Below are 26,285 nucleotides of genomic sequence, written 5' to 3'. Positions count from 1 at the left end.
TACTCTGAGAGCCATCTACAGTCAGTTGTCCTGGTTAATGGGAGCCATCAAGATTCCAATCCACCATTAATGGCCAACACTTTGCATAATTACAATAGACTCTCAGAGTTATATTTCCCATTTCTAGTTTCAGATACAAGAATGATACATACATAGAAATAGGATGACCACACTCAATAGATTTTAAGCTTTGTAATGATACCTTACAAGAGATCTTTTGCGTGAAGTATATTCCAGTTACATTACATTCACACTTATTAGCATATTTTCATAAAATCATATAGAGTGCAACATCACAGGTATTACCACCCTTACTTCTGCGCTGCTGCCTGTAGAGCTGGGCCCTCAGTCAGCAGCTGCCACTCTCTGGCCGCCCAGCTCCGATGGCAGCAGCGCAGAAGTAAGGGTGGCAATACCACAACCCCCCTAAAATAACCTTGCTACCCCCCCCTGCAACTCTTTTGGGTCTGGACCCCTAATTTGAGAAACGCTGGTCTCCCCCATGAAATCTGTTTAATATAGGGTAAAAGCACACAAAAGACCAGATTTCATGGGGGAAGACCAGATTTCACGGTCCGTGACATGTTTTTCATGGCCTTGAATTCAGTAGGGCCCTAATCATCATTTAAGGTGAGAATTTGCTACTCACGTCTAATCTCTTTAGTATATTAAACTTAGATTGCGTTTTTGTTTATTTGTTAAGTAATCTGCTTTGATCTGTTTGTTATCCCTTATAATCAATTAAAATCTATCTTTTGTAGTTAATAAACTTGTTTTTGTTTTGTCTAAAATCAGTGTGTGGAAATCATACTTGGGGCAGAAAACTGTTGCATATCTCTCTCCACATTGAGGGAGAGGACAGATTTTATGAGCTTACGCTGTACACTTCTCTGTGCAGCACAAGACAATTTAATTTTGATTTACTCTCTGGAGGGGTTGTGTGCCTGGAAAGCTGGTAAGTGCCCTATCTATATAGCCTTCCCATGCAGGGGCTGGTCAGAAAGCCTGTCTGCATGTTATTACAGTTGGATGTGCCCCTACCTGTGTGCTCATGAAAGTGTGAGACTGGGAGTGTGTCTGCAGCTTGTCACAGCATTACAGCATGAGTGGGAGTCAAGGCTGGTGAGTCGAGGGGCTCAGTGGTACCCCAGTTTCAGGCAGTACCCGGGGGGAACTCATCATACCCTAATGCTAATTATTGCTCATGGTTCTGTTCCTCTAGGCAGATTTTTCTCACTATTTTGTCATTATTTTCTGTAAGTGGAATGGTGTGACAGCTGCTCTTACACTGTGTTACTTAGGCAGTATTATAGAGCTTATTCTATGCTAGGTTTTTTTGTTTTTTTTTTTAGATCCTGTGTGAAGTGCCTACTTTTGATGTTACTTATACTGCAATAGTCGTGTCTCATTCTGGGCGCATGGTGTTCACAGGCACTTCAGTGGGGACCATCCGATCTATGAAGTACCCACTGCCTGTGCACAAGGAGTTCAATGAGTATCAGGGTCACGCTGGCCCTGTTACCAAGGTAAGTAGTTTATTTTTTCTTTTCCAGCCAATATCTGAGTCATTTGGACTCCCCTGCTCTTTGTTTATCTCTGTTTTCTTCAACTCTATAGATCTACTAGCGTTAAGGCTACATATTGTATGTGGAAAATGTGAGAATTATTTGTATTAATTTTTATGAATGTTAAATCTCCTTGGTTTTGTTGGTTAAGGTATTGTTGGCTGAAAGGTAGATAAGAGTTAAATCCTGCAGCCCCTAACTAGAGAAACACATAAACCGGTTTGGACTAGAAACAGGATCAGAAGAAGGAACTTTGAAATATTGAACAAGGGATCTTTTGAAGGACTAAAAGGCAACCCATGAGCTGAGAGGGAAGATTCACTGACTGGGAAGATAAGACTGCCAGACAGCAGTTGCCTGTGGCATTCTGTCTGACCCAGCACAATGCTTTGGTATACCTGGCCTAAGCAGAACCTAATTAAACTGGCATGTAAAGGCAAAGTTTAGATAAGACAAAATATGTGCAGGCTTTTGTTATTTTTAATCCACTTGTCTCTGCTTGTGATGTTCCTTTGACTAAATTAATCATACTCTATTTTGAACAAGCTGTTTTCTGGCACTGCTTTTACGAGTTTGGATCACAGCTCTCAGAGAGACTGTTGTAGCAGGGGCCAAAACTAGTTGGACCTGTTGAAGGTAAAGTTAGTTGGTAAACAAGGGATGCTCAAGCCTGGTAATCCAGTCCAAAAGTGGGTGATCTTTGGGGTTCAGCCCTGAGAGTGGGCCTATGATTTGGAGAGGGTGCCCAAGAGAGAGACTGAAAGAAGGATCACAGGTGCAGCTCACCTTTCTGTCATAATGCTGTACTGAGTTCCATTATACTCCTCTGTCACATGCATGTAAGTGCCTCAAAAATTCTGCTCTGGGGACGAAACTATCTGTGCCCTTTTGTGGATTGTTTTAGCAAATTTTAGGAGAATCCATTCACCTGTATCTGAGTTATGGGAGAGGATGAAAAAATACCTAAGCATTTAAAAGAAAAAAGAATTGTGCTCAAATATGGCTGAACAAAAAATTCCTAACTTGGCGTATGGCACGTCCTCTCTGAGGAAGAGTCTCCTATTTAAGTTTGGCTGGGGTGAAGAAAATAAAAATAAAGTTATCAGGGATTGGAAAATCTCTTCTGAGCATCGCCAGTGGATATTCGTTAAGTTTTTAGTATAACCTAATGAAGACACCTTTCCTGCTTTGAAAAGTGCAGTGAGAATGGCACATCTTCCCCGTCCAAACTGACATGCCCAGGGCACACTGCTTGAACAAACTGCAAGAGAGAAATTGTAACTGCCAATCTGTCAACCTTTCAGAAACACAGTAAAGTTGATGGATGGCATCCAGAGGATGAGCCTTGCGAAGGGGCCTCACCCTGTCCAAAGCTGGAGAAATTTCAGATTCTTTTTGTTTAAAAAAAAAAGCCAAATCCTTTCCCCTTTAAAACTCTTTGCAGAGGCTAGTTGTGTTAAATATCTGTGACAGGGTGCTGGGCACAAACTCCTTGCCATGCCAGCCCCAATCAACGGGAATGGATCGGAGCTGACTGAATAGCCCTGCCTGCTTGGCAACTAGGAACAGCTGCCAGCTTAATTAGCCAGGGGCTATAAAGGCTGGGAGGAAGGAAGCCAGAGGGGGAAAGAGAAAGGTAAGAGGGACTGGTGGTTCTGGTCTGTTGCGGGTAAAGTCTGGCTGTAAAACCCTGTACATAGATAGTAAGCTGGTGGTGGGAAAGAACTATAAATAAAATACATGGGTGATTGCATTGACCTGAGGTGTCCCTGATTGGTTTTGTGAGGACAGAAGAGGCAGAAGCAAGAGGAACCCAGCTGTGCCTTCCTACAGTATCATTGTCAGAAAAGTGGGCCTTTGACCTAGGATCTCGTCTGTACTAGATTTGTAGTTTTTTTCCTGCCATTCTAGTAATAATTGTGCAGTTCCACTTGTGACAAGAGTGCTAGTATAGACAGGGCCCAGGGGCTGCTAGTGTTCTAGCTACCCTGTCATCTAGACTTGGTTGTTAAATAGCTGGGCTACATTAGCATTCTCACCACAACTTCACTGATAGTAATAATGATAGGAACTCTTGGCGGAGGGTGGGGGGAATCTAGTGTAGATATAACCTATATCTCTCCCCTACCCTATATCTTTTCTACTCTTTTTATTCTGCTGTCTCTTCCCTCCTTAGATGTCCATAACATGTGATGACCAATTTCTGCTGACCGTCTCCGAGGATGGCTGCCTGCTTATCTGGAAAGTGTATGATAAGGAATGGCGGGGTCTGAAACGGGAGAAGGAAGTGGGATATGCTGATGAGGTGCTGATCACAAAAACAGATATGGAAGAGAAGGTATGAACAAGTTAAGAATACAGATCCTATGCTCTCTCCTCAGACTTCCAGTCTAGACATTATGACCTACATTTGCAGAATGTTGTGATCATCTCTGTCTGTACTACACAATAGCTGAGTGAACTGACCACAATATAATTCAGAAGGAGAGGCTACACCCAAACAGATGGTGCTACCAATATTGAGGTGCAAAGAGTAGTGTGTAGCAGCTCCCATTTCAGTGAGGGTGAAGAGTAGGGGCCCTATGCCTCGGTCAACTCATTATAGACTTTGAGAGCAGTTTGAGTGGAGAAGGCAGAAGTAGGATTTCTATTTACCCTCTTATAAGGCCAAGGTTAAAAATTAAGATTTTTCCTGTTTCAGTGGTATGTTCACCTCCAAATGGGCAAAATATTTGAAAATGTTCTAGAAACTCTCAATGCCATGGTGCTGTTTGCAGCAGTGTGAATATGCAGAGGCAGTACCCTCAAGTAATTATAGTTACTAGTAAATAACCTCTTATCAATCTTGTTGTCTTTTTCATGGCAGACTCAAGTCATGCTAGAACTGAAGACTCGTGTGGAGGAACTGAAGATGGAAAACGAGTACCAGTTACGACTCAAGGACATGGACTATAATGAGAAGATGAAGGAATTAACAGAAAAATTTATCCAGGAGATGGAGTCCCTTAAAACCAAAAATCAGGTATTGTTCATATTGTAGCGGGAAATAGAAAGATATCTACTCTTATTGCTAGTGTTATAATCACAACTTGCATTATATAGCCATGGATTCCATTTAAAGTGCCTACAAAATCTGCTAGGAAAATCAAATTCCTCCTCCTATAGTCCCAGCTGCCAACTAGACATTGAGCCGTTGGTCACTACCCATTGAGCCTATCTAGCCAGCTTTCTATCCACTTTATAGTCCATTCATCCAATCCATACTTCTTTAATTGCTGGCAAGAATACTGTAGGAGATCGTGTCAAAAGCTTTGCTAAAATCAAGGTATATCGTGTCCACTGCTTTCCCCCTATCCACAGAGCCAGTTATCTCATCATAGAAAGCAATCAGGTTGACTTGCCCTTGGTGAATCCATGTTGACTGTTCCTGATCACCTTCCTCTCCTCCAAGTGCTTCAAAATGGATTCCTTGAGGACCTGCCCCATGATTTTTTCCAGGGACTGAGGTGAGGCTGATCAGTCTTTAGTTCCCCGGATTCTCCTTCTTCCCTTTTAAAAAGATGGGCACTATATATTTACCTTTTTCCAGTCATCCAGGACCTCCCCTGATCAGCATGAGTTTTCAAAGATAATGGCCAATGGCTTTGCAATCACATCAGCCAACTTCCTCAGCACCCTCGGATGCACTGCATCCGCCCCCATGCAATTGTGAATGTCCATCTTTTCTAAATAGTCCTTGACTTGCTCTTTCACCACATAGGGCTGCTCACCTCCTCCCCATACTATGCTGCCCTATGCAGCAGTCTGGGAGCTGACCTTGTTCGTAAAAAGAATGAGAAGTACTTGTGGCACCTTAAAGACTAACAAATTTATTTGAGCATATGCTTTCGTTGTCTGTGAAGACCAAGGCAAAAAAGCATTGAGTACTTCAGCTTTATCCACATCTGTAACTAGGTTGCCTCCCCCATTCAGTAAGGTTCTCATACTTTCCCTGACCACCACGTTGTTGCTAACATACCTGTAGAAACCATTCTTGTTGTTCTTCACATCCCTTGCTAGCTGGAACTCCAGTTGTGCTTTGGGCTTCCTGATTACACCCCTACATGCTCGAGCAATATTTTTATATTCCTCCCTAGTCATCTGTACGAGTTTCCACTTCTTGTAAGCTTCCTTTTTATGTTTAAGCTCACCAAAAATTTCTCTGTTAAGCCAAGCTGGTCGCCTGCCATATTTGCTATTCTTTCTGCATGTTGGGATGGTTTCTTCCTGCACCCTCAATAAGGCTTCTTTAAAATACAGCCAGTTCTCCTGGATACCATTCCCCACTCATATTAGCCTCCCAGCCTCCTGCCCATCAGTTCCTTGAGGGATTCAAAGTCTGCTTTTCTGAAGTCCAGGGTCCATATTCTGCTGCTCTCCTTTCTTCCTTTTGTCAGGATCCTGAACTCTACCATCTAATGACCACTGTTGCCCAGATTGCCACCCACTTCTACTTCTCCTACCAATTTTTCCCTGTTTGTGTAGCAGATCAAGAGGGGCACGGATCCTAGTTGGTTCCTCCTGGACTTGCACCAGGAAGTTGTCCACAACACTCCAAAAACTGCTCTACAGTATTCCTCTCATCGCATATGTCAGAGTGATTGAAGTCCTGCATGAGAACCAGGGCCTCTGATCTGGAAACTTCTATTAGTTGCGTGAAGAAAGTCTTGTCTTCCTGGTCTGGTGGTCTATAGCAGAGGCCCACCACAACATTACCCTTGTTGCTCTCGCCTCTAAACTTAATCCAAAGACTCTCAACAGGCTTTTCTCCAGTTTCATCTTGGAGCTCTGAACAATCATACTGCTCTTTTACTTACAGTGCAACTCCTCCACCTTTTCTCCCCCACATGTCCTTCCTGAACAGTTACTATCCATCCATGACAGTGCTCCAGTCATGTGAATTACCCCACTGTTATTCCAATCACATCATAGTTCCTTGACTGTGCCAGAATTTCCAATTCTTCCTGCTTATTTCCCAGGCTTCTTGTGTTCATGTACAGGCACCTAAGATAACTAGCCGATTGCCCTACTTTCTCAGTATGAATCAGGAGGCCTCCCCTGTTGCACCTTCCTCTTTGTGTTTCCTCCTGGTATCCCACTTCCCCACTGACCTCAGGGCTTAGGTCTCCATCCCCCAGCGAACCTAGTTTAAAGCCCTCCTTGCTAGGTTAGCAAGCCTGCCTGCGAAGATACTCTTCCCTCTCTTCACTAGGTGGATTCCATCTCTTCCTAGCGGTCCTCCTTCCTGGAACAACATGCCATGGTCGAAGAATCCAAAGCCCTCTCCGACACCACCTGCGTAACCACATATTTGCTTCCACAATTCAGTGGTCCCTACCTGGGCCTTTTCCTTTTACAGGGAGGATGGACAAGAACACAATATGCACCTCAAACTCCTTCATCCTTCTTCCCAGAGCCACATAGTCTGCAGTGACCCTCAAGGTCATTCTTGGCATTATTATTGGTTCCTATGTGGAGAAGTAGGAAGGGGTTGTGGTCCGAGGGCTTGATCCACAGCAGAGGTGTTGCTGATACCGTGGTCAGGAGACCTGATGTATGTGAACACCCTCACCCTTGTGGCTCCCAGAAAACTCTGCAAACTCAGATAGGACTTGCCCAAGCCAATCCTCGTAGCTCCAGTGTGGTCCAGGCAATTCTGGCTCACAGATCTGCTGAACCTGTCTGTATCCCAACCCAAAACCTTACTTCTGCACCCAGATTTGCTGTCTCAGAACCAAAGACAAAGCCTACACCTGAATCTGGCATCCCTGCATCTCACAGCATGGTGAGTGGATGTCAATGACAGAACAGGCATGCTCTTGTCAAGTTAGCAAAGTTCTAATAAACAGCAGAAAGAATCAACAAGACAAACCTACATGGCAAAATGGAAGATATTTTCTCAGATGCTACCAGAAATCAGTGGCACCATCACTTTTCAATTCCTCAAATATTTGACTACTTATTCAAATGGAAGTACAAGAACCTGTCACTCAGTTCTGTCAAGGTGCACCTGATGGTTATCTCTGTTATCATACACTGGTGCGGGGCATGCAGTTTTTTTTCTCATCATTGGTGAGAAATTATTGGTAATTAGGTTCCTGAAAAGCCTAGTTAAGGTATTTTCCTCACTTAAGGAAACTATCCCTATGGGAGGACTCAAGCCTGGTACTTTCAGCCCTCGTGAGGCCTGTCTTTAAAGCCATGGCCTTTTCTTCCCTGCTGCACCTTTCCAAGAAAGTGGCATTTCTGCTTACTATAACTTCTGCTAGAAGAGTTGGGGAAATTCAGATATTGACCGCAGATCTGACTTGTACAATAGTTCACTTAGACAGTGTATCCATGAAGACCCACCATAAATTTCTCCCTCAAGTAGTGACAGAATTTCACCTACATGAACAAATACATCTCTCATTCATTCTTCCAAAAACCTCACGGCTGAGGCAGCATTGCACATTCTGACAACAGGTGGTAGGCCAGGACTCTTCTGAACAGGGTGAAACTAGGGCTGTCAATTAATCAGTTAATCATGTGAGTTAACTCAAAAATTATTCGTGATCATTCGCAGTTTTAATCGCACTATTAAACAATAGAATTCCAATTGAAATTTATTAAATATTTTGGATATTTTTTACATTTTCATATATTGTATTCTGTGTTGTAACTGAAATCAAAGTGTATATTTTATTACAAATATTTTCACTGTAAAAATGATAAACAAAAGAAATACTTTTTTCAATTCACCTCATAGGTACTATAGTGCAATCTCTTTATTATGAAAGTGCAATTTACATTTCTTTGTTTGTTCTTTTTGAGTTCAGTTATGTAACAATGTAAAACTTCAGCACCTACAGTCCACTCAGTCCTACTTCTTTTTCAGCCAATCGGTAAGACAAACAAGTTTGTTTACATTTACAGGCGGTAATGCTGCCCTCATTATTTACAGTGTCACCAGAAAGTGAGAACACGCATTTGCATGGGACTTTTGTAGCTAGCATTGCAAGATACTTATGTGCCAGGTATGCTAAATATTCGTCTGCCCCTTCATGCTTCGGCCACCGTTCCGGAGGATATGCTTCCATGTTGATGATGTCATTTTTAAATTAAAAAAAAAAGGGGCGTTAATTAAATTTGTGACTGAACTCTTTGGGGGAGAATTGTATGTCCCCCTGCTCCGTTTTACCCACATTATGCCATATTTCATGTTATAGCAGTCTTGGATGATGACCTAGCACATGTTGTTCACTTTAAGAACACTTTCACTGCAGATTTCTCAAAATGCAAAGAAGGTACCAATGTGAGATTTCTAAAGCTAGCTACAGCACTCAACCCAAGGTTTAAGAATCTGAAGTGCCTTCCAAAATCTGAGAAGGACAAGGTGTGGAGCATACTCTCAGAAGTCTTAAAAGAGCAACACTCCAATAGGGAAACTACAGAATCCAAACCACCAAAAAAGAAAATCAGCCTTCAGTTGGTGGCATCTGACTCAGCTGATGAAAATGAACATGCCTCTGTCCACACTGCTTTGAATTGTTATCAAGCAGAACCCATCACCAGCTTGGATGCATGTCCTCTGGAATGGTGGTTGAAGCCTGAAGCACTAAAGATTTTTATGTCCCATCTGGCACTATATATCTGGCAACACTGGCTACAACAGTGCATTGCAAACACCTGTTCTCAGTTTCAGGTGACATTGTAAACAAAAAGCAGGCAGCATTATCTCCTGCAAATGTAAACAAACTTGTTCAGCCAAGCAAGTTTTAGGACTGAGTGGACTTGTAGGCTCTAAAATTTTACATTGTTTTATTTTTGAATGCAGTTTTTTGGTACATAATTCTACATTTGTAAGTTGCACTTTCATGGTAAAGAGATTCCACTACAGTACTTGTATTAGGTGAATTGGGAAATTTTATTTATTTTTACAGAGCAAGTACTTCTAATAAAAAATAAATATAAATTTAGCAATTTACACGTTGCATTGTGTGTTGTATTTGAAATCAGTATATTTTAAAATCTGGAAAACATCCAAAAATATTTAAATAAATGGTATTCGTTTAGCAGTGTGATTAATCATGATTGGTGTCTTTTTTTTTTTTAAGTCACTTGACAGCCCTAGAAAGCCTTTAGAAAATCCATCAAGACTACTTGTCTATGTAGCTGAAAGGTCAAAAGGCTCTGCAATTTAATCTCTGAGATTGCCAAACTGGATTTCTGATTGTATCAGAACATGATATGACATAGCCAAGGTAGAAACACTATCCACACTCATTACCCATTCTACTGGAGCACAAGACTCTTCAGCAGCTCTCTGCAAAAATCTACCAGAGTTAGATATCTGTAAAGCAGCTGGGTAGGCATCAGTAGAATCATAGAATCATAGAATATCAGGGTTGGAAGGGACCCCAGAAGGTCATCTAGTCCAACCCCCTGCTCAAAGCAGGACCAAGTCCCAGTTAAATCATCCTAGCCAGGGCTTTGTCAAGCCTGACCTTAAAAACCTCTAAGGAAGGAGATTCTACCACCTCCCTAGGTAACGCATTCCAGTGTTTCACCACCCTCTTAGTGAAAAAGTTTTTCCTAATATCCAATCTAAACCTCCCCCATTGCAACTTGAGACCATTACTCCTCGTTCTGTCATCTGCTACCATTGAGAACAGTCTAGAGCCATCCTCTTTGAAACCCCCTTTCAGGTAGTTGAAAGCAGCTATCAAATCCCCCCTCATTCTTCTCTTCTGCAGACTAAACAATCCCAGCTCCCTCAGCCTCTCCTCGTAAGTCATGTGCTCTAGACGCCTAATCATTTTTGTTGCCCTTCGCTGTACTCTTTCCAATTTATCCACATCCTTCTTGTAGTGTGGGGCCCAAAACTGGACACAGTACTCCAGATGAGGCCTCACCAGTGTCGAATAGAGGGGAACGATCACGTCCCTCGATCTGCTCGCTATGCCCCTACTTATACATCCCAAAATGCCATTGGCCTTCTTGGCAACAAGGGCACACTGCTGACTCATATCCAGCTTCTCGTCCACTGTCACCCCTAGGTCCTTTTCCGCAGAACTGCTGCCGAGCCATTCGGTCCCTAGTCTGTAGCGGTGCATTGGATTCTTCCATCCTAAGTGCAGGACCCTGCACTTATCCTTATTGAACCTCATTAGATTTCTTTTGGCCCAATCTTCCAATTTGTCTAGGTCCTTCTGTATCCTATCCCTCCCCTCCAGCGTATCTACCACTCCTCCCAGTTTAGTATCATCCGCAAATTTGCTGAGAGTGCAATCCACACCATCCTCCAGATCATTTATGAAGATATTGAACAAAACGTACACATGATCACAAGGCACTATGCCCTAACTGAGGCTTCCAGATCTGATGCTGCATTTGGTAAAGACAGGTTTCAGAGTAGCAGCCATGTTAGTCTGTATTCGCAAAAAGAAAAGGGGTACTTGTGGCACCTTAGAGACTAACAAATTTATTTGAGCATAAGCTTTCGTGAGCTACAGCTCATTTCATCGGATGCATTCTGATGAAGTGAGCTGTAGCTCATGAAAGCTTATGCTCAAATAAATTCGTTAGTCTCTAAGGTGCCACAAGTACTCCTTTTCTATTTGGTAAAGAAGCTCTTCACTCAGTGTATAACTCCTCCAAGCTCCCATTTCATTAATGCAACTATTGCCTAGGAGTCGCCATCAGTGGAATGTGCATATAGATAAAGGAGAATGGGAAGTTAACTAGCATATACATTGCAGTAACTGGCATTCTTCAGGACATGTACATATATGCATTTCACAATCCACCCTTCCATTCCGTCTACATCAGCATCCTCTTCAGGGATTCTGCAGTAAGAAGGAATCAAGTAGAGGACTGGGAGGAGGACACATACATATTATATGGATACAGTTGGCCAGAAAAGTCTCTGATCTTGAGGTGCATGCACATCATCTGTGGAATGTGCATATGGACAACACATCTCAAGAACTCCTCTTAAGATATAGGGTAAATAACCTCCCAATCATTTTGTTTCAATCCTTAGCACCCCTTTGGAATGTTGTAGCATAAGGGTACATCTACACTGCAATCAGACACTCATGGCTGGCCCATGCCAGCTGACTAAGGCTCACAGGGCTAAGTCTGCAAAGCTACTTAATTGCAGTGTAGGCTCTAGGCTCAGGCTCCAGCCTGAGCATTGAGGCTCTCCCATCTCACAAGGCCCTAGAGCTCAGACTCCAGCCCAAGCCCAGAAGTCTACACTAAACAGCCCTTCTGCCTTACCCTGCAAGCCCGAGTCAGCTGGCACAACTCCAGGTGCAGATTTTTAATTGCAGTGTAGACGTATCCTAAGTGGGCATTCCTAGAGCTGTAAAGATATATCTCAACTATATGGAATTCACAGGCCAACTGTACTCTGTTCATCTTATTCTGCCCCAAATGCCAGGATCTTAGAGCTTAAAGGTTGCTGCAGACAAAATGTTAAAATCCTGCACAAATTGGCATGCTGGGCATCTGAGGAAACTACTTACAAAGAAGGAGATGAGGTCACTAGTGGCATTATGGAGGGACAGTGTATAAGCCTCACCTGAGTAAGACTTGCAAAGTAGGTTTCCTGTTATTCACAAGCTTTTCTAACTTTTCAGTAGATAGAGATCTATGTAGTTCTATGCCAGTGTTCTCAACCTGCGGGCCGCTTGCGGCCCAATCAGCACAGAGCTGCGGCCCATGTGACATCCTCAGGATCATGTAGGTAGTATTGGAGGTGGCCCACATAACCCATTGTGGGCCACACATGCGGCCCACAATGTTAAATAGATTGAGAACCACTGTTTTATGCGATACTCTAAGAACTCCATTTACTACTATGTAACTTGGTTTTCCTTTTGCTTTTTAGTCTGTCCCTTCTGGATCCATTTGCCCTGAAGGCTACACATTCCACTCTTTCTTTGATTTATTCCCCACCCTAGGCAGGCATTTGAGGGATTTGGAGGTTGGTTTGCTGTTTTCAGATGAAAACTTCATCGGTTTATATTTTTTCCAGGTGTTAAAGGCAGAGAAAGAAAAGCAGGAACTGCAGTACCGGGAACAGCTGTCTGAGCTGATGGAAAAACAGTCCAGGGAGGTGCAGGACCTAGGTTAGGACACATGATAATAGGTACAGCCAGAATGGGAGGAAATGCATTGAACTCATGGCTAATGATGAAATGGAAAGGGAAAGTCCATTTTAAAAATGTGCGGCACATGAGCGAAAGGAACGTCGGGTATCACTGTCATTATCTAGAATTATTTTAATTGAGTTGTATTGTGGTAACACCCAAAATGTGATCTCAATTTGAAAAAAAACAGAGTAAGAAGGGAAAGGTATGAACCAGAGAGGTGGGGCAATAAGGAATGACAGGCAGGTGAGGAAGGTTGGGGGAACATCTAGGTAGCACCTGGAGAGACTGGAATGGCAGAAGACTTCTCCAGCAACGGAGTAGAGAAATCTATGTATATGAGTGCCAGGAAAATGGAGGAATTCAAAGAAGCACTGGAGATACGGGGAAAGGCAAGGCAGTGACATTTGGCAATAGCATATGTTCATGCTTTGGGATTGAGTGCATCACAAGTAGAGGGGAGAGTGAAACTGTGATGCTTGTTCAAGTACAGTTCTCCTCTACAAACTGACTGTGTAAAAATGACATAATCTTACCTCTCATTCAGTGAGGAAACCAGTATGTAGTGCACCCTGCACAGCACAGAAGTAGCTAGGCCCAAAAGTCATATTTAAGATCAGTGTTCCCTCTAATTTTTCCCACATGTGCAGAATGAATTTTGTTATATGCACCTATATGGAGGTGATGTGTGACACATAACAAAATTCATGTGGTGGGGGGTGGGGCCAAAGGGTTCAGAGGGATGAGAGGGGACTCAGAGTTGGGGCAGAGGGTTGGGGTGCAGGGGTGTGAGGGCTCTGGGGTGGGCGCAGGGATGAGGAGCTCAGGGTTGGGGTAGAGGGTTGGGGTGCAGGCTCTGGGATGGGGCTGGGGCAGAGGGTTGGGGTTGGGGGGTGAGGGCTCTGGCTGGGGATGCGGGCTATGGGGTGCAGGCTGTCCCAGAGCTACAGCAGGGAGATAGGAACCCCCCCCCCCCAGCTCTCTCTCCCAACAGCAGCACCTGGGTACCATGCATTTGAAGAAGTGGGTTTTTTACCCACGAAAGATTATGCCTGAATAAATCTGTTCATCTTTATGGTGCCACCGGACTCCTCATTGTTTTTATAGAAGAATAGGACATATCTTTCTGCTGTTAGCACTGTCATTTCCATCTTGTTCCCAGAATCTGGCAACAACCAGAAACTTTTGTTAGAATATGAAAAGTACCAGGAGCTGCAAGTGAAATCCCAGCGGATGCAGGAGGAATACGAGAAGCAGCTACATGATATGGAGGAGACCAAGAACCAGGCCCTTGAGGAGCTGACAGAATATTATGAGGCGAAACTGCATGAGAAAACCACCTTGCTGGAGGAGGTATGAACTACACACATGCCTTGGGCTGCTGACTGTATCCTATTTCTAATTGTAGTAATACGTCTTCCAAAGCCAAGGGAGGTGTGCCTTCTGCACGTAGGTCCCTGTCCCTGATAGCGGGGAAATGAGTGCTCAGGAAGCAGGGGCTTCCTTATTGCTCTTCTGAGTTACCTGGGGCATATGCCTTTAGTAAGTACCATTCTAAGGTAGTTGTCTGCCCGTGATATTTCTCTTCCTGCTTCTCCATCCATTTGGAAGGGTGTGCCTTAGGATCTCTACCTGTCTGCATGACTCTTATTCATAGAATCGTAGGACTGGAAGGGACCTTGAGAAGTCATCTAATCCAATCCCCTACACTCATGGCAGGACTAAGTATTATCTGTTAACATCTAAGTATCAGCTATTAACATTTGACAGGTGTTTGTCTAACCTGCTCTTAAAAACCTCCAATGATAGAGATTCCACAACCTCTCCAGGCAATTTATTTCAGTGCTTAACCATCCTACCAGTTAGGAAGTTTTTCCTAATGTCTAACCTAAACCATCCTTGCTGCAATTTAAGCCCATTGCTTCTTGTCCTATTCTCAGAGATTAACGAGAACAATTTTTCTACCTCCTCTTTGTAACAACCTTTTTGGTACTTGAATACTGTTATCATGTCCCTCTTCATTCTTCTGTTCTCCAGACTAAACAAACGCAGTTTTTTCTGTCTTCCCTCATAGGCCATGTTTTCTGAACTTTTAATCATTTTTGTTGCTCTTTTCTGGACTTTCTACAATTTTATTCTTTCCCCTCTCTGCCAAACAATTTGACCTTTCTCCTTCTGTGTCAAGATTACTTGTTTTTCATGCTTCTGAGAAGTCCTCACTTCATTGCTTGTCCTGGGAACTGTTCAACATGGTTATAGGGAGAGTTATTTACCTAGAGTCTCCTATTCTCAAGATACTCACTATGATGGGTTCCCCCTAGGGTGCCACCTGGAACTGAGGTACCACTGAGCCCACCTGACCCACCAGCCTGGGTTCCCTTTACCCTGTACTGCTGTGACCAGCCTGCCAAGCCTTCTCCCAGGCTCCAGTCTATACCTTCACCAGCACATGCAGAGGTAGGGACACACCTAGCTGCAGAAACATACAGATGCTGTGATCTCCTCTGCTTGGGAAGGCTTCAGCTAAGGAACTGCCCACATACGCAAGTGCATACCACCCTCTGGAGGGTAAACCCAAAATTTTACTGTCTTGCACTGTACAGCGTAAGCTCATGAAATTCGCCCTCTCCCTCAATGTGGAGAGGAAATATACAACAGCTTTTTACCCCAAGTTATAACTTCCATGCACTGGTTTGTGATAAAGCAAAAACAAATTTATTAACTACAAAAGATAGATTTTAAGTGATTATAATGGATAGCAAACATATCAAAGCAGATTACCCAGTGTGACAAAGTGGGGATTTTCCCCTGTTATGTTGTATGTGAGTCTTACTGTTGAGCCTACGTGAGTTTTACTTTTTTGCATGAATAATGTGTGCCTCAGTTTCCCTGTGTGCTGCACCAATACCTTGGTGGTAGGAATAGGGGTGTGTGACTTTGACTGAGACCTCTGGAACAGGCGAGGCTGCTCCAGCTGTCTGTATGTATGCTATGACTGGTGCCCTTCGTAACCTGAGACCCAGGAGGGGAATGCAAGCAGGTGACTCTTGGCTTGGGAAGTGAGACAAAGGAAGGAGGAGGAGCAACGGGGGTGTCTGAGGTCAGGTCACTGGAAGATGAGCAGTCCTTTTTGGAAACTGGAAGAGGGGCAATCTGGGCCATCTGGTCCAGGACTCCCCAAAATGAACTTGGCTGAAAGTCACTGATTTCTGTGCTAACAAGTTCTGTTCTATGCTGTGTTCCTGTCAACTAATAAACCTTCCATTTTATGCTGGCTGAGAGTCACGTCTGACTGCAGAGTTGGGCTGCAGGGCCCTCTGGCTTCCCCAGGAGCCACGCCCTGGTGGACTTGCTGCAGAAAGCGCACAGTGTGGAAGTGGATGCTGAATGCTGAGGTCAGACCCAGGAAAGTCAAAGCTGTGTAAGCTTCTTGCCCTGGTGACCACATGCTCAGAGAGAGGAGGCATGCTCCCCTAGAGTCCTGACTAGCTTCATATGGAGTAGTTCCAGAGCATTGGCCCAGTGGCTCCATGACACCTAGCAAATAAACAAAAACTCAGTCTAAGCTAAATATACTAAGAAATTGGATATGAGTAGCAAATTCTCACCCTAAATGATGATTTAAGCTGGTTGCAGAGATTATTAAGGGGCCAGCTGCCCTTGCTTTCAGTTTAAAAACCCCAGGTAATCCTCTCGCAGGCTAGAAATCCCTCTAGCCTGGGTCCAGCACTTCCCCCCAGTTCAATCCTTGTTCCTCAGGTGTTTCCAGGAGTCTCCTTTGGTCGGGGAGTCAGTGAAAAACCTCAGTTATGTCACTCCCCTGCCTTAAATAGCTTTTGCATATGGCAGGAACCCTTTGGATCCAGCTTGGCTCCCATGCCCGGTCAGTGGAAAAACACTGGTATTCCAAGATGCAGTCCAGTATCAGGTGATCTGGTCACATGACCCTGTCATGTCACAGCAGCTGTGACTTGGACTCGGTTTGTAGCGTCCTCAGAAAGGCTCCCGGGTGGGAGATAAACTTCTTCTAAGGCCTGTTGTTTTCTCTAATGGCCCTTCCCAGCCATCCATCTAGACTGATTGCGTTCTGCCTAGTGGGCATTCCCCAGGTGTAAACATATTTGTAATACAGATACACAGTCGATATTCCTAACTTCAAATACAAAAATGATATATGTATACAAGTAGGATAATCAGATTCAGTAAATTATAACCTTTTCAGTGATATCTCACATGCCTTATCTTGCACAAAATACATTATAATTATGCCATACTCATATAATATTACTATTACTATCATATTAATATTATGAAGAAGAATATGGGGCATAATGCCACACCCACCTTAATAGATCTCCATACTCAGACCTGTGTACATGGGCTTGGTGGGAACTCCTACACTTCAAAGTTCTAGATCCCTGAACCCAGTAGGGAGTGTCTCTGTCCCTATGATTCTAGAATGCTAAAAGTCTGCCCTCAGTGCTCCAGCTGTCACTCCCAGACTCTTTGTCAGTCATTTTTTGTCCCTCTGTGGAACAGCCTCCCCCTGCCCTTCTAGCTGAAGCACCACACTTCTTTTCCCAGGGGGAACTCCCCACAGCCTTACTGAGAGGTCATCTTTACCAGGGGAACATCCCTTACGCACTCTGGCACTCTCACTGTCCCTCTGGGACCAGCTCTCCATTATGCAAGTATAAGTAGGTAAGCCCCTCTGTCGTCAGATGTTTGGCTGCATGTATGTGTTCTCTCTGTGTGCTGTCCCAGCTCTGCACAGACAACTGGCACAGCAGACCTCGAGCATACCACCCAATAAATCCACAGACTTGGTTTTCAGCGACGGAACTTGGTCAGGTTTATTGCTGACAAGGCACAGTGCTAATGCCCAGGCTCAATGGTTACAGGTACACTAACACATGTATGCCAGTGACAATGGACCAGCTCAGTGAATGGCAGGACTTTTCATTCTCCCCTTGGCCAGACAAAAACATTGCCTCTGAGATACATATTTATACACCAATAAAAACAAGTTACGTGTCACCCCTGACGTATTAAGGCGCCACAAGTTGCCTTGTACCTGTAGGCTCGATCAAAACATCTCTATCTATCATGCTGTCATCCTGACTTTATCCTTAAGATGGGTCAGTATGTTCCTTTTCTCTTTGGGGAATGTGTTTGGTATCAGGGTGTTCTGGTACCACCCTTCTGGAATGTGCTTGCATGAGTGCTTTGTGCCTAGCAACTCTTAGGAATAGATGTTTTTGCAATATCAGCCCTATACTTGCCAAAAGAGCCAGGGCCTCTTGCTCACAGCTTAACTTTGTTTGATATCAGCAAAGTTTTAACTACTTTAGCTCTGGCCTCAGGCCTCACACGAGGACTCTGATACAAGGCCTTATGTTTCAGGCCCTCTTCCTACTACATCCTCCACTGTTCCCTTGTCTTCAGCCCTCTCCGACCCTCAGCTCAGGCTTTCTGGCTTAGAGCCAGCAGGCACCTCCTTTGGCTGCTCTTCCTGCCTTCAGCTCTCTCTGGCCCCTGGGTCTCTGGCTTGGGGAGGTCAGCCAGCAAATGCCACTTGCTCTGCCTGCCTTCAGCCTTCCCACAAAAAACTACTTCTGGGTTCCGACAGCTCTCATGTGTCTGACTGACTGACTGACCAGGCAGCTCTCATTTGTCTTCTTCCTGATTGTCCCTTGCAGTCCTGACTCACCGGGTTTCTCTGCTCTCTCAGACTTTCCCTGATATTGTATAGATTCAGGTACTTCCCTGCCCTCCTAACTGTTCAAACTAGGAGCACCTCTTCTGGCACAGAAGAGCTGGATGTATTTAATTTACAGGGGCCCACCACCCTGTGACAGTCTGTTAACAATTTTTTGAAAGAAATTTAATCATCTTAGAATTGGAATTTGTTTAAATAGTATTAGTGCAGTCAAAGCTCAGGGATCCATTAAAATATATGACAGGTTTCAGAGTAGCAGCCGTGTTAGTCTGGATTCGCAAAAAGAAAAGGAATACTTGTGGCACCTAGAGACTAACAAATTTATTAGAGCATAAACTTTCGTGAGCTACAATGCATCCGATGAAGTGAGCTGTAGCTCACGAAAGCTTATGCTCTAATAAATTTGTTAGTCTCTAAGGTGCCACAAGTACTCCTTTTCTTTTTATTAAAATATATGTATGCTCAGATGAGAATAATCATTACAGATAAGTAAGTAACTCTTCTTCCCCATCGCCAATAGCTTCTTCAGATCTCATAGACCCACTGCTACTATTTCCCAGTCACCTCTGAGAAGAAACTGAACAAAATACAAAGTCTGATAGTTATGCTAGAGATTCTTGCTCTCTCACCTCTGTCTCCAGTTTTCTTTTCCTGATTCCAGGCACAGGATGACGCCAGGCAGCAGCTTCAGGAGTTTGAAGAAACTAAGAAACAGATTGAAGAAGATGAAGATCGGGAAATCCAGGAAATCAAAATCAAGTATGAGAGACGACTTTGGGAAGAGAGAGAATCAAACCTGCGGCTGAAAGGAGAGACGGGAATCATGAGGAAAAAGGTAATTTCAATTCTCTAAGAGAATCTGATCTGGCACCTGGAATACTAAGGCTGAGTTGAGTGTGAATGTGGTCAATGAGAGTACTAATCTATTTCTAGACATGTACGGCATTTTACTGAGGTATGAAAGGGCAACTGCTCCTTCCTATAATATAGCTTGGGAATCTTACAATAATATGAGCAAAAAAAGAAGCTATATTCTGGTGTAACAGTGACTAGATTAAAGGGAGAAGAGAAATTATAGGTTCCCCCCGCCACAGGGGCAATGCAGAACTTTTCCCTCTACTAAGTTTACTGATATCTAGTACAGTTTGGGGCACTATATAAATAATTAGTAACAATAATAGATAGTCCCATCTCTTGCAATTAAACTTTCTCATGCTTCTCAGGAGACTTTGCCACAATTTGATATATATCTTATTGTCAGGAAAGTATTCCTGGTATTCAACCAAACTTTTTGCCCCTTTTTATCCCATTTCCCTTAATTTTCACCCCTTTGTAGTAAAAACTTCCTTTCCTTCCTTGGTGTTTATACTCCTCAGATATTTGTAGAAAGTTATGTTTGTCATCATCGTGACACTTAAACAATTTTCAAGTAAATATAACTGTATTAGAATGACAAGCTATACAATTGTTGCCAAAGTGTAAGGAAAATTCATATCCTCTCAGATCTCTCTCAGGGGCAGGTACAACTCAAGCAGGATAAGATTATATACTGTATTTGAGGTTTGATCCATTATGTCCATTTGTAAGTTCTGTCCTGATTACCATTCCTGATATAGTGACCGGTTGCTACACAGCATGAAGCCATCTCCACCATCTTTCCTTTCTCCCAGGGTCAGGTAATTTTTCCACATCACTCTCCAGTTCCTGGTAATATGAGGAAATATCTTTCTTATTTTTATTTGGGACATTGAAGCAGAAAGTGTTGCAGAAAGTTAGTATTTGTGTGTTTCTAGTTCAATAGCTTACAGAAGGAGATTGAAGAGCGCAGCAATGACATTGAGACAATGAGAATGGAACAGCAGAAGCTGCAAAGTGTCATTAAGTCATTAGAGAAGGATATTCTGGGACTGAAGAGAGAGATTCAAGAAAGAGATGAGACTATCCAAGACAAGGTGAGGCAAAGCTATGACAGTCTGAGTAGCTGAGTTTTGTCACCATCCCCTCACTCAAACACTGCTATTGGTATTACAATTATTTGTATTGTTGTAGCACTCGGAGACTCTAATTAGTATCTGGGTCCCATTGTGCTAAGCTCTGAAGAAACTTGAACAAGAACACAATCCCTGCCTTGAAGAAGAGCTTACAACCTAGAGTTGAGGACTCTGTGGGTATGTCTATACAGCAAAGAAAGCAGCTGACCCTTGCCACCCGACTTGGGCTCGCAGGGCTGCGGAACTGTTTCATTGCTGTGTAGACTTCTGGGCTCAAGATGGAGCCTGAGCTCTGGAACCCTCACACTACACCTCCAGTCCAAGCCCAAAAGTCTACACAACAATGAAACAGCCCCGCAGGCCCAGCCCCTTGAGCCTGAGTCGGCTAGCACAGGCCAGCCAAGGGTGTCTAGTTGCTGTGTTAGACATATTCTATGTTTCTCCCCTCCCCCCAGATCTTACCCCTTCCTTGGATTTTGTAACTGATATATATATTGTCATTCCCTCCCCCTTGTTCCTTGTCCCTCTCTGGGATTTGTGAGTTAAGGTCTTATCTCCATTTCCATTTCTCTGAGGAACTGTGGCTATAGTGTCTTTTTTCCCCTCAACGTCCAGATATCACTCCAGGGATTTGGTTGAGAGGTGTGTGTCTGATTCTCACTGGCCTCTTGCTTTGAGTCTTTGCAGAGAGCACTGACTTGTACATATGTTTACTTGTCCCAGGAGAAGCGGATTTATGACCTAAAAAAGAAAAACCAGGAACTGGAAAAGTTCAAGTTTGTACTGGATTATAAAATAAAGGAGCTGAAGAAGCAAATAGAACCCCGTGAGAATGATATCAAAGCAATGAAGGAGCAGATCCAGGAGGTGAGCAGTGTAGTCTTCTGACCCCTGCCATCCAGCCCTCCCTGTGTTCAAAGGGATGATAGGCCAAATGTACTAGGAGACTGCACCACATTTGTCCTTTGATTTGCCTTCTTTAATGAGCATAAAGTATTGACTCGCTCTTAATCCAAACTTGATTTCTTTGTTACCAATAAAATGACTTCTGCACATTGGCCAGCCCTTCCTCTTTATACCAAGTCCCTGAGGTGATCTTCTTTTACATGGGAATTGCCGCAGTGGATCAGACCCAACTAGTGTGTTGTCCTGTTTCAGACAATGGTTAATGCCAAATTCTGCATAGGAGGGTGTAACTCATTTTCTTAATAAGACATCAAATTGTACAATACTAACCTATGGGAATTCTTCATTCAAAATTTTATGTGAATGAATGTTTGACTTCCACTTACATCAGACTGTTAATCCCATTGTTTTCTTTCCAAATCTTCACTCTCACCGCAGAAACTAGTCTTCAGTCCCCAGATTTTGAGGGGTTTTTTAAATTTTTGGTTAGAACTAAGACATTTAGGAAGTCACCTAAACTTTTGAAGCCTTTGGAGACCTTAGGCCTATATAGTTCTTCAGATGGCTTCCTCATATTTCCATGCTTGGGATGCAGCAGATTCATGCAGTTCAGATGGTGGAATTTAATTCATAATGCTGGTTGGTGCTCTCATGCACCCCTCCCCCATCTGTTCCTGAACAGTCTAGGGGTTTAGCTACAATGAATGGCATGGCACTACAACCACCTCATTCCTTCCCACCACCAGCTGCGACAGATCAGGAACAGCTCAGAAAGAACCCCAGACCCCTTTTATATAGTGTGCTTAGTGGTTAGATAATAGTTTAAATCACTTTACTTTAGATATTTTAGTGTAGGTTTGTGGTTTTATTATTAAAGTTTTTGATGTTAGATTACTTTTAAATTATCTTCGGAACCAAGAGAGACAGTGGATCTAAAAGCGAAGAGATCAGGGTTCAATCAGCATGCCTCAAGTCCAGTGCCATATCTGTCATCAGATTGACACACTTGGTGCCTGACTTGTCTTGGAGAGTGACACTCTCTAGGTGTTCTAGATATATTGCTTTTACAAGAAAGACGAGAAAGGAGAAGCAGAACAAACTGAAGGCCATTCTGCTTCAGGAAGCCCTTGCAGTAAAACCTTCAGTGCTGAAAAGACAGGTGGCTCCAGAAAAAATCTTAGACCTGCTCCACCATCAAATGCCTCCAAGTTGGGAACTAAATAATACAAGGTACTTGCATTGGTGCCATTTAGTTTGCTGGACACAACTTCAAAGAAACAGAAAAAGGACCCAAAACATTTATCTCAGGGAGCTAAGACTAAAAAGTGTTCAGGGGATATACCCTTTGTTAGCAGAGCTGCCCCACAACTGCAGATCTCTCCAGATCCCATTATATTGGAACCAAGCAGACAAGCATGCAGTAAAGACTCCAGACATCTTCTTTCAGCAGCAGACTTGTTCATTATACCAGATCCTCATGTACTGGACCCATTAGTTGAGGAAACAAGGAGAGAGCCACTACAGCTCTGGCCATTCTGTTATCATTCTCTGCGATCCCTCAAGGTCGAGGATGATCTCTTCCACAGGTTATTTTTTTGTGCATGTCCTTTGGTGACTGGAGGAGTCCAATCCTTACGCTGCAAACTCATTGGCAAACATTGCAGGTGATGTTGGAAGACAGGGTTGGGCCATGATTGCTGAATAACAGTCATCTGTCCTTTCTTTTCTGTCATTTTTCTGCAACCAGGGCAAGGCAATTTTCCTCAAAAGTGATCATCCCTTCTCTGACAAGTCTTTGTCAGTTAGCCATGTCCTGGGCTACTGTCTCTGAGTGCATGGTATCAATGTCACATCTCTTGATGTTTGTTTTAAGGGTGTCTTTAAAGCATTTCTTTTGGCCTCCCCTTTTCCTTTCTCCTTTGGTAAGTTGGTATAATAAGTGTTTTGGTAGGCATGCATCAGGCACGTGCACACAGTGCCCGCTCCATCTCAGCTGATGCTAGATAATCAGGGCCTCAATACTGAAGGTGTTGGCTTCCGTGAGCACACTAAAGTTAGTGCGGTGATCCTCCCACTTCATGTTGAAGATCTTCCGGAGAAAGTGCTGGTGCTGGCATTCTAGGTTTTTCAGATGTTTTCTGTAGGTCACCCAAGTTTTGCAGCCATAGAGGAGAGTTGGGATTACCATCGCTTTATAAACTGAAAGTCTAGTGTGTGTTCTGATGTTGTGATTATTGAACTCCCGTCGAGACAGTCTGCCAAAGGCAAGGCTTGCTGAATCTCGATGTCTGTGTTTGTCCCCTGTGAGAGATGGCTGTGAAGGTAGGCAAAGTATTATACATTTTTCCAGTTCTTCCAGTTCTTCTCTGTCAATGTAGAACTTCCTTGCTGAGTCTGATGATTGACTGGGAGCCGGCTGGTGGAGAACTTTTGTTTTGCCAATGTTCAGGGTTAGCCCTAGGCTTTTGTAAGCTTCAGAGAAGCAGTTAAGGGCTATTTGTAGATCCTCCTTTGAGTGTGCAACTATCATCTGTGTACTGGAGTTCAGTTATTGGATGACCCTACCAGGAGTACAAGGCTCCCGATGGCATTGCTCTTGGGGTCTTTAGTACATACAAGCTTCTCCACCACGTTAAGGTGGCAGCCCAAGAAGAAGCAATTCTGTTATAGTGCATGCTCAGATTCATTATTCAGATCCAATGTCTCCCATACATTCGGCTCCAATATTACTGACTCTGTAAAGAGAGCTCTCCTTGAACAGAGCTGTGCCCTATGGAAATGAGAAGATGAGTAGAAGAAAGTCAGTTGTTAACTTACCTGTCTTGTCCTAAGATACCATCCAGTTCCCCAGCTAGATATTTGTCTTCAGTTCTGGAACCTTTATTATCACCCATAATTTCTGTTTTGGATTGCAATGGGGGAGGTTTAGATTGGATATTAGGAAAAACTTTTTCACTAAGAGGGTGGTGAAACACTGGAATGCGTTACCTAGGGAGGTGGTAGAATCTCCTTCCTTAGAGGTTTTTAAGGTCAGGCTTGACAAAGCCCTGGCTAGGATGATTTAACTGGGACTTGGTCCTGCTTTGAGCAGGGGGTTGGACTAGATGACCTTCTGGGGTCCCTTCCAACCCTGATATTCTATGATTCTATGATTCTATGATTCTATGATCCTAGATTAGAACAGTTGGAATCATATCACGGACCACTTGGTTCCAGCCTTCATCTGGGATGAAACTTTTGGGCTCTCAAACAGTCCCTGAGAACGCTTTATATTACAGTGAACCATATCTGCATGTGGATTACTGGTTGGAGTGGAGAATGCCACCATGGTATAGACTACCTTTTTCTTGGAGTGGCCACTCTTGGGATATGTGCCCATTGATGTTGTTGAATGGTGTAGTCTTCTATTAATTATGCCTGTTAGAGTACTCACAGATCCCCACTCCAACTCTCAGCGTTCGAGCACATTCTGAGGGTGGGGCTATACGAACAGGCATGGCAGCAGTTGCTGTCTCAGTTCCAACCACTGACCATGGATGGATGTGAGCCTTTTTCAGTGTCAAGATCTTTACTTTTTTAATAATTATATAGTTACTAACATTTAAAGTATTAACAACTATTAGTATTACTGTTAGCAATGGCAGATTTGAAGAACAAGAAATACAGATTTAAAAGATATTTGTCATGTCCTGCAGTTTTCCAGGCATCAGACACCTATGCATGGTGCTTAGGAGAAGGGCACCCCCTTTTCATTGCACTGTCTGCAGGATTTTCACATTGCGAGCTAGAAAGAAGAGGCAGAACAGACTTGAGGTCCTCTTTTCTGCAAGAAGCCTTATCAGTTAAAACCTGTGGATCTGAGGTTCCTAATGCTCTAGATGAAAGAGGTAAGAGGCCTGAATAGGCTTCAGGACCTTCTGGTATCAGGAAACCTTCTACTTACAAAGCACCAACTTTGGCACCAAGCTCCAGATTTAAAAAGATTGAGCATTTGGTAACAAAACCCTTGGACCCATTTCTAATAAGGGTACAGACAGTAATTGAAACAGTCTTGGACAAAAGACAGTCTATACCTGAGGCCTCTGCAGAACTGGGACCTTCAGTTCTGAGAAAAAAGGCCAAGACTAAACATCTTTTGGTGTGTGGCATTGTTTCTCATTCTGGGGATCCTCCAGATTGTAAGTATGTGGATCCTCGATGTACCACAGAGGTGAGATCTAAAACAGACAGGTTTCAGAGTAGCAGCCGTGTTAGTCTGTATTCGCAAAAAGAAAAGGAGTACTTGTGGCACCTTAGAGACTAACAAATTTATTAGAGCATAAGCTTTCGTGAGCTACAGCTCACTTCATCGGATGCATTTGGTGGAAAAAACAGAGGAGAGATTTATATACACACACACAGAGAACATGAAACAATGGGTTTATCATACACACTGTAAGGAGAGTGATCACTTAAGAAAAGCCATCACCCACAGCGGGGGGGGGGGGGAAGGAGGAAAACCTTCCATGGTGACAAGCAGGTAGGCTAATTCCAGCAGTTAACAAGAATATCAGATTTCAGAGTAGCAGCCGTGTTAGTCTGTATTCGCAAAAAGAAATGCATCCGATGAAGTGAGCTGTAGCTCACGAAAGCTTATGCTCTAATAAATTTGTTAGTCTCTAAGGTGCCACAAGTACTCCTTTTCTTTTTAAGAATATCAGAGGAACAGTGGGGGGTGGGGTGGGGGGGAGAAATACCATGGGGAAATAGTTTTACTTTGTGTAATGACTCATCCATTCCCAGTCTCTATTCAAGCCTAAGTTAATTGTATCCAGTTTGCAAATTAATTCCAATTCAGCAGTCTCTCGTTGGAGTCTGTTTTTGAAGCTTTTTGTTGAAGTATAGCCACTCTTAGGTCTGTGATCGAGTGACCAGAGAGATTGAAGTG

General features: G+C 43.4%; 1 protein-coding gene across 6 annotated transcripts in view; it reads left to right on the top strand.

The window, feature by feature from the left end:
- Positions 1-26,285, top strand: part of CFAP57 (cilia and flagella associated protein 57) — a 146,218-nt gene that overhangs the window by 78,138 nt on the left and 41,795 nt on the right. For 3 of the 6 annotated variants that reach the window (XM_038412189.1, XM_043491338.1, XM_043491337.1), the window contains 8 exons: positions 1,353-1,526; positions 3,742-3,903; positions 4,432-4,587; positions 12,628-12,721; positions 13,905-14,095; positions 19,123-19,296; positions 20,255-20,413; positions 21,176-21,319. In XM_038412189.1, coding sequence (XP_038268117.1) covers positions 1,353-1,526; positions 3,742-3,903; positions 4,432-4,587; positions 12,628-12,721; positions 13,905-14,095; positions 19,123-19,296; positions 20,255-20,413; positions 21,176-21,319 — 1,254 coding nt within the window. Of the gene's footprint in view, positions 1-1,352; positions 1,527-3,741; positions 3,904-4,431; positions 4,588-12,627; positions 12,722-13,820; positions 14,096-19,122; positions 19,297-20,254; positions 20,414-21,175; positions 21,320-26,285 lie in introns of those variants that run through there. The other 3 variants (XM_043491334.1, XM_043491336.1, XM_043491339.1) reach the window with 3 other exon arrangements.

This window comes from Dermochelys coriacea, chromosome 8 (genome assembly GCF_009764565.3).
Source record: "Dermochelys coriacea isolate rDerCor1 chromosome 8, rDerCor1.pri.v4, whole genome shotgun sequence".
In the NCBI taxonomy this organism is placed as follows: domain Eukaryota; kingdom Metazoa; phylum Chordata; order Testudines; family Dermochelyidae; genus Dermochelys; species Dermochelys coriacea.
The sequence above is the reverse complement of the archived record's forward strand: the minus strand, read 5'-3'. Positions and strand labels throughout refer to the sequence as shown.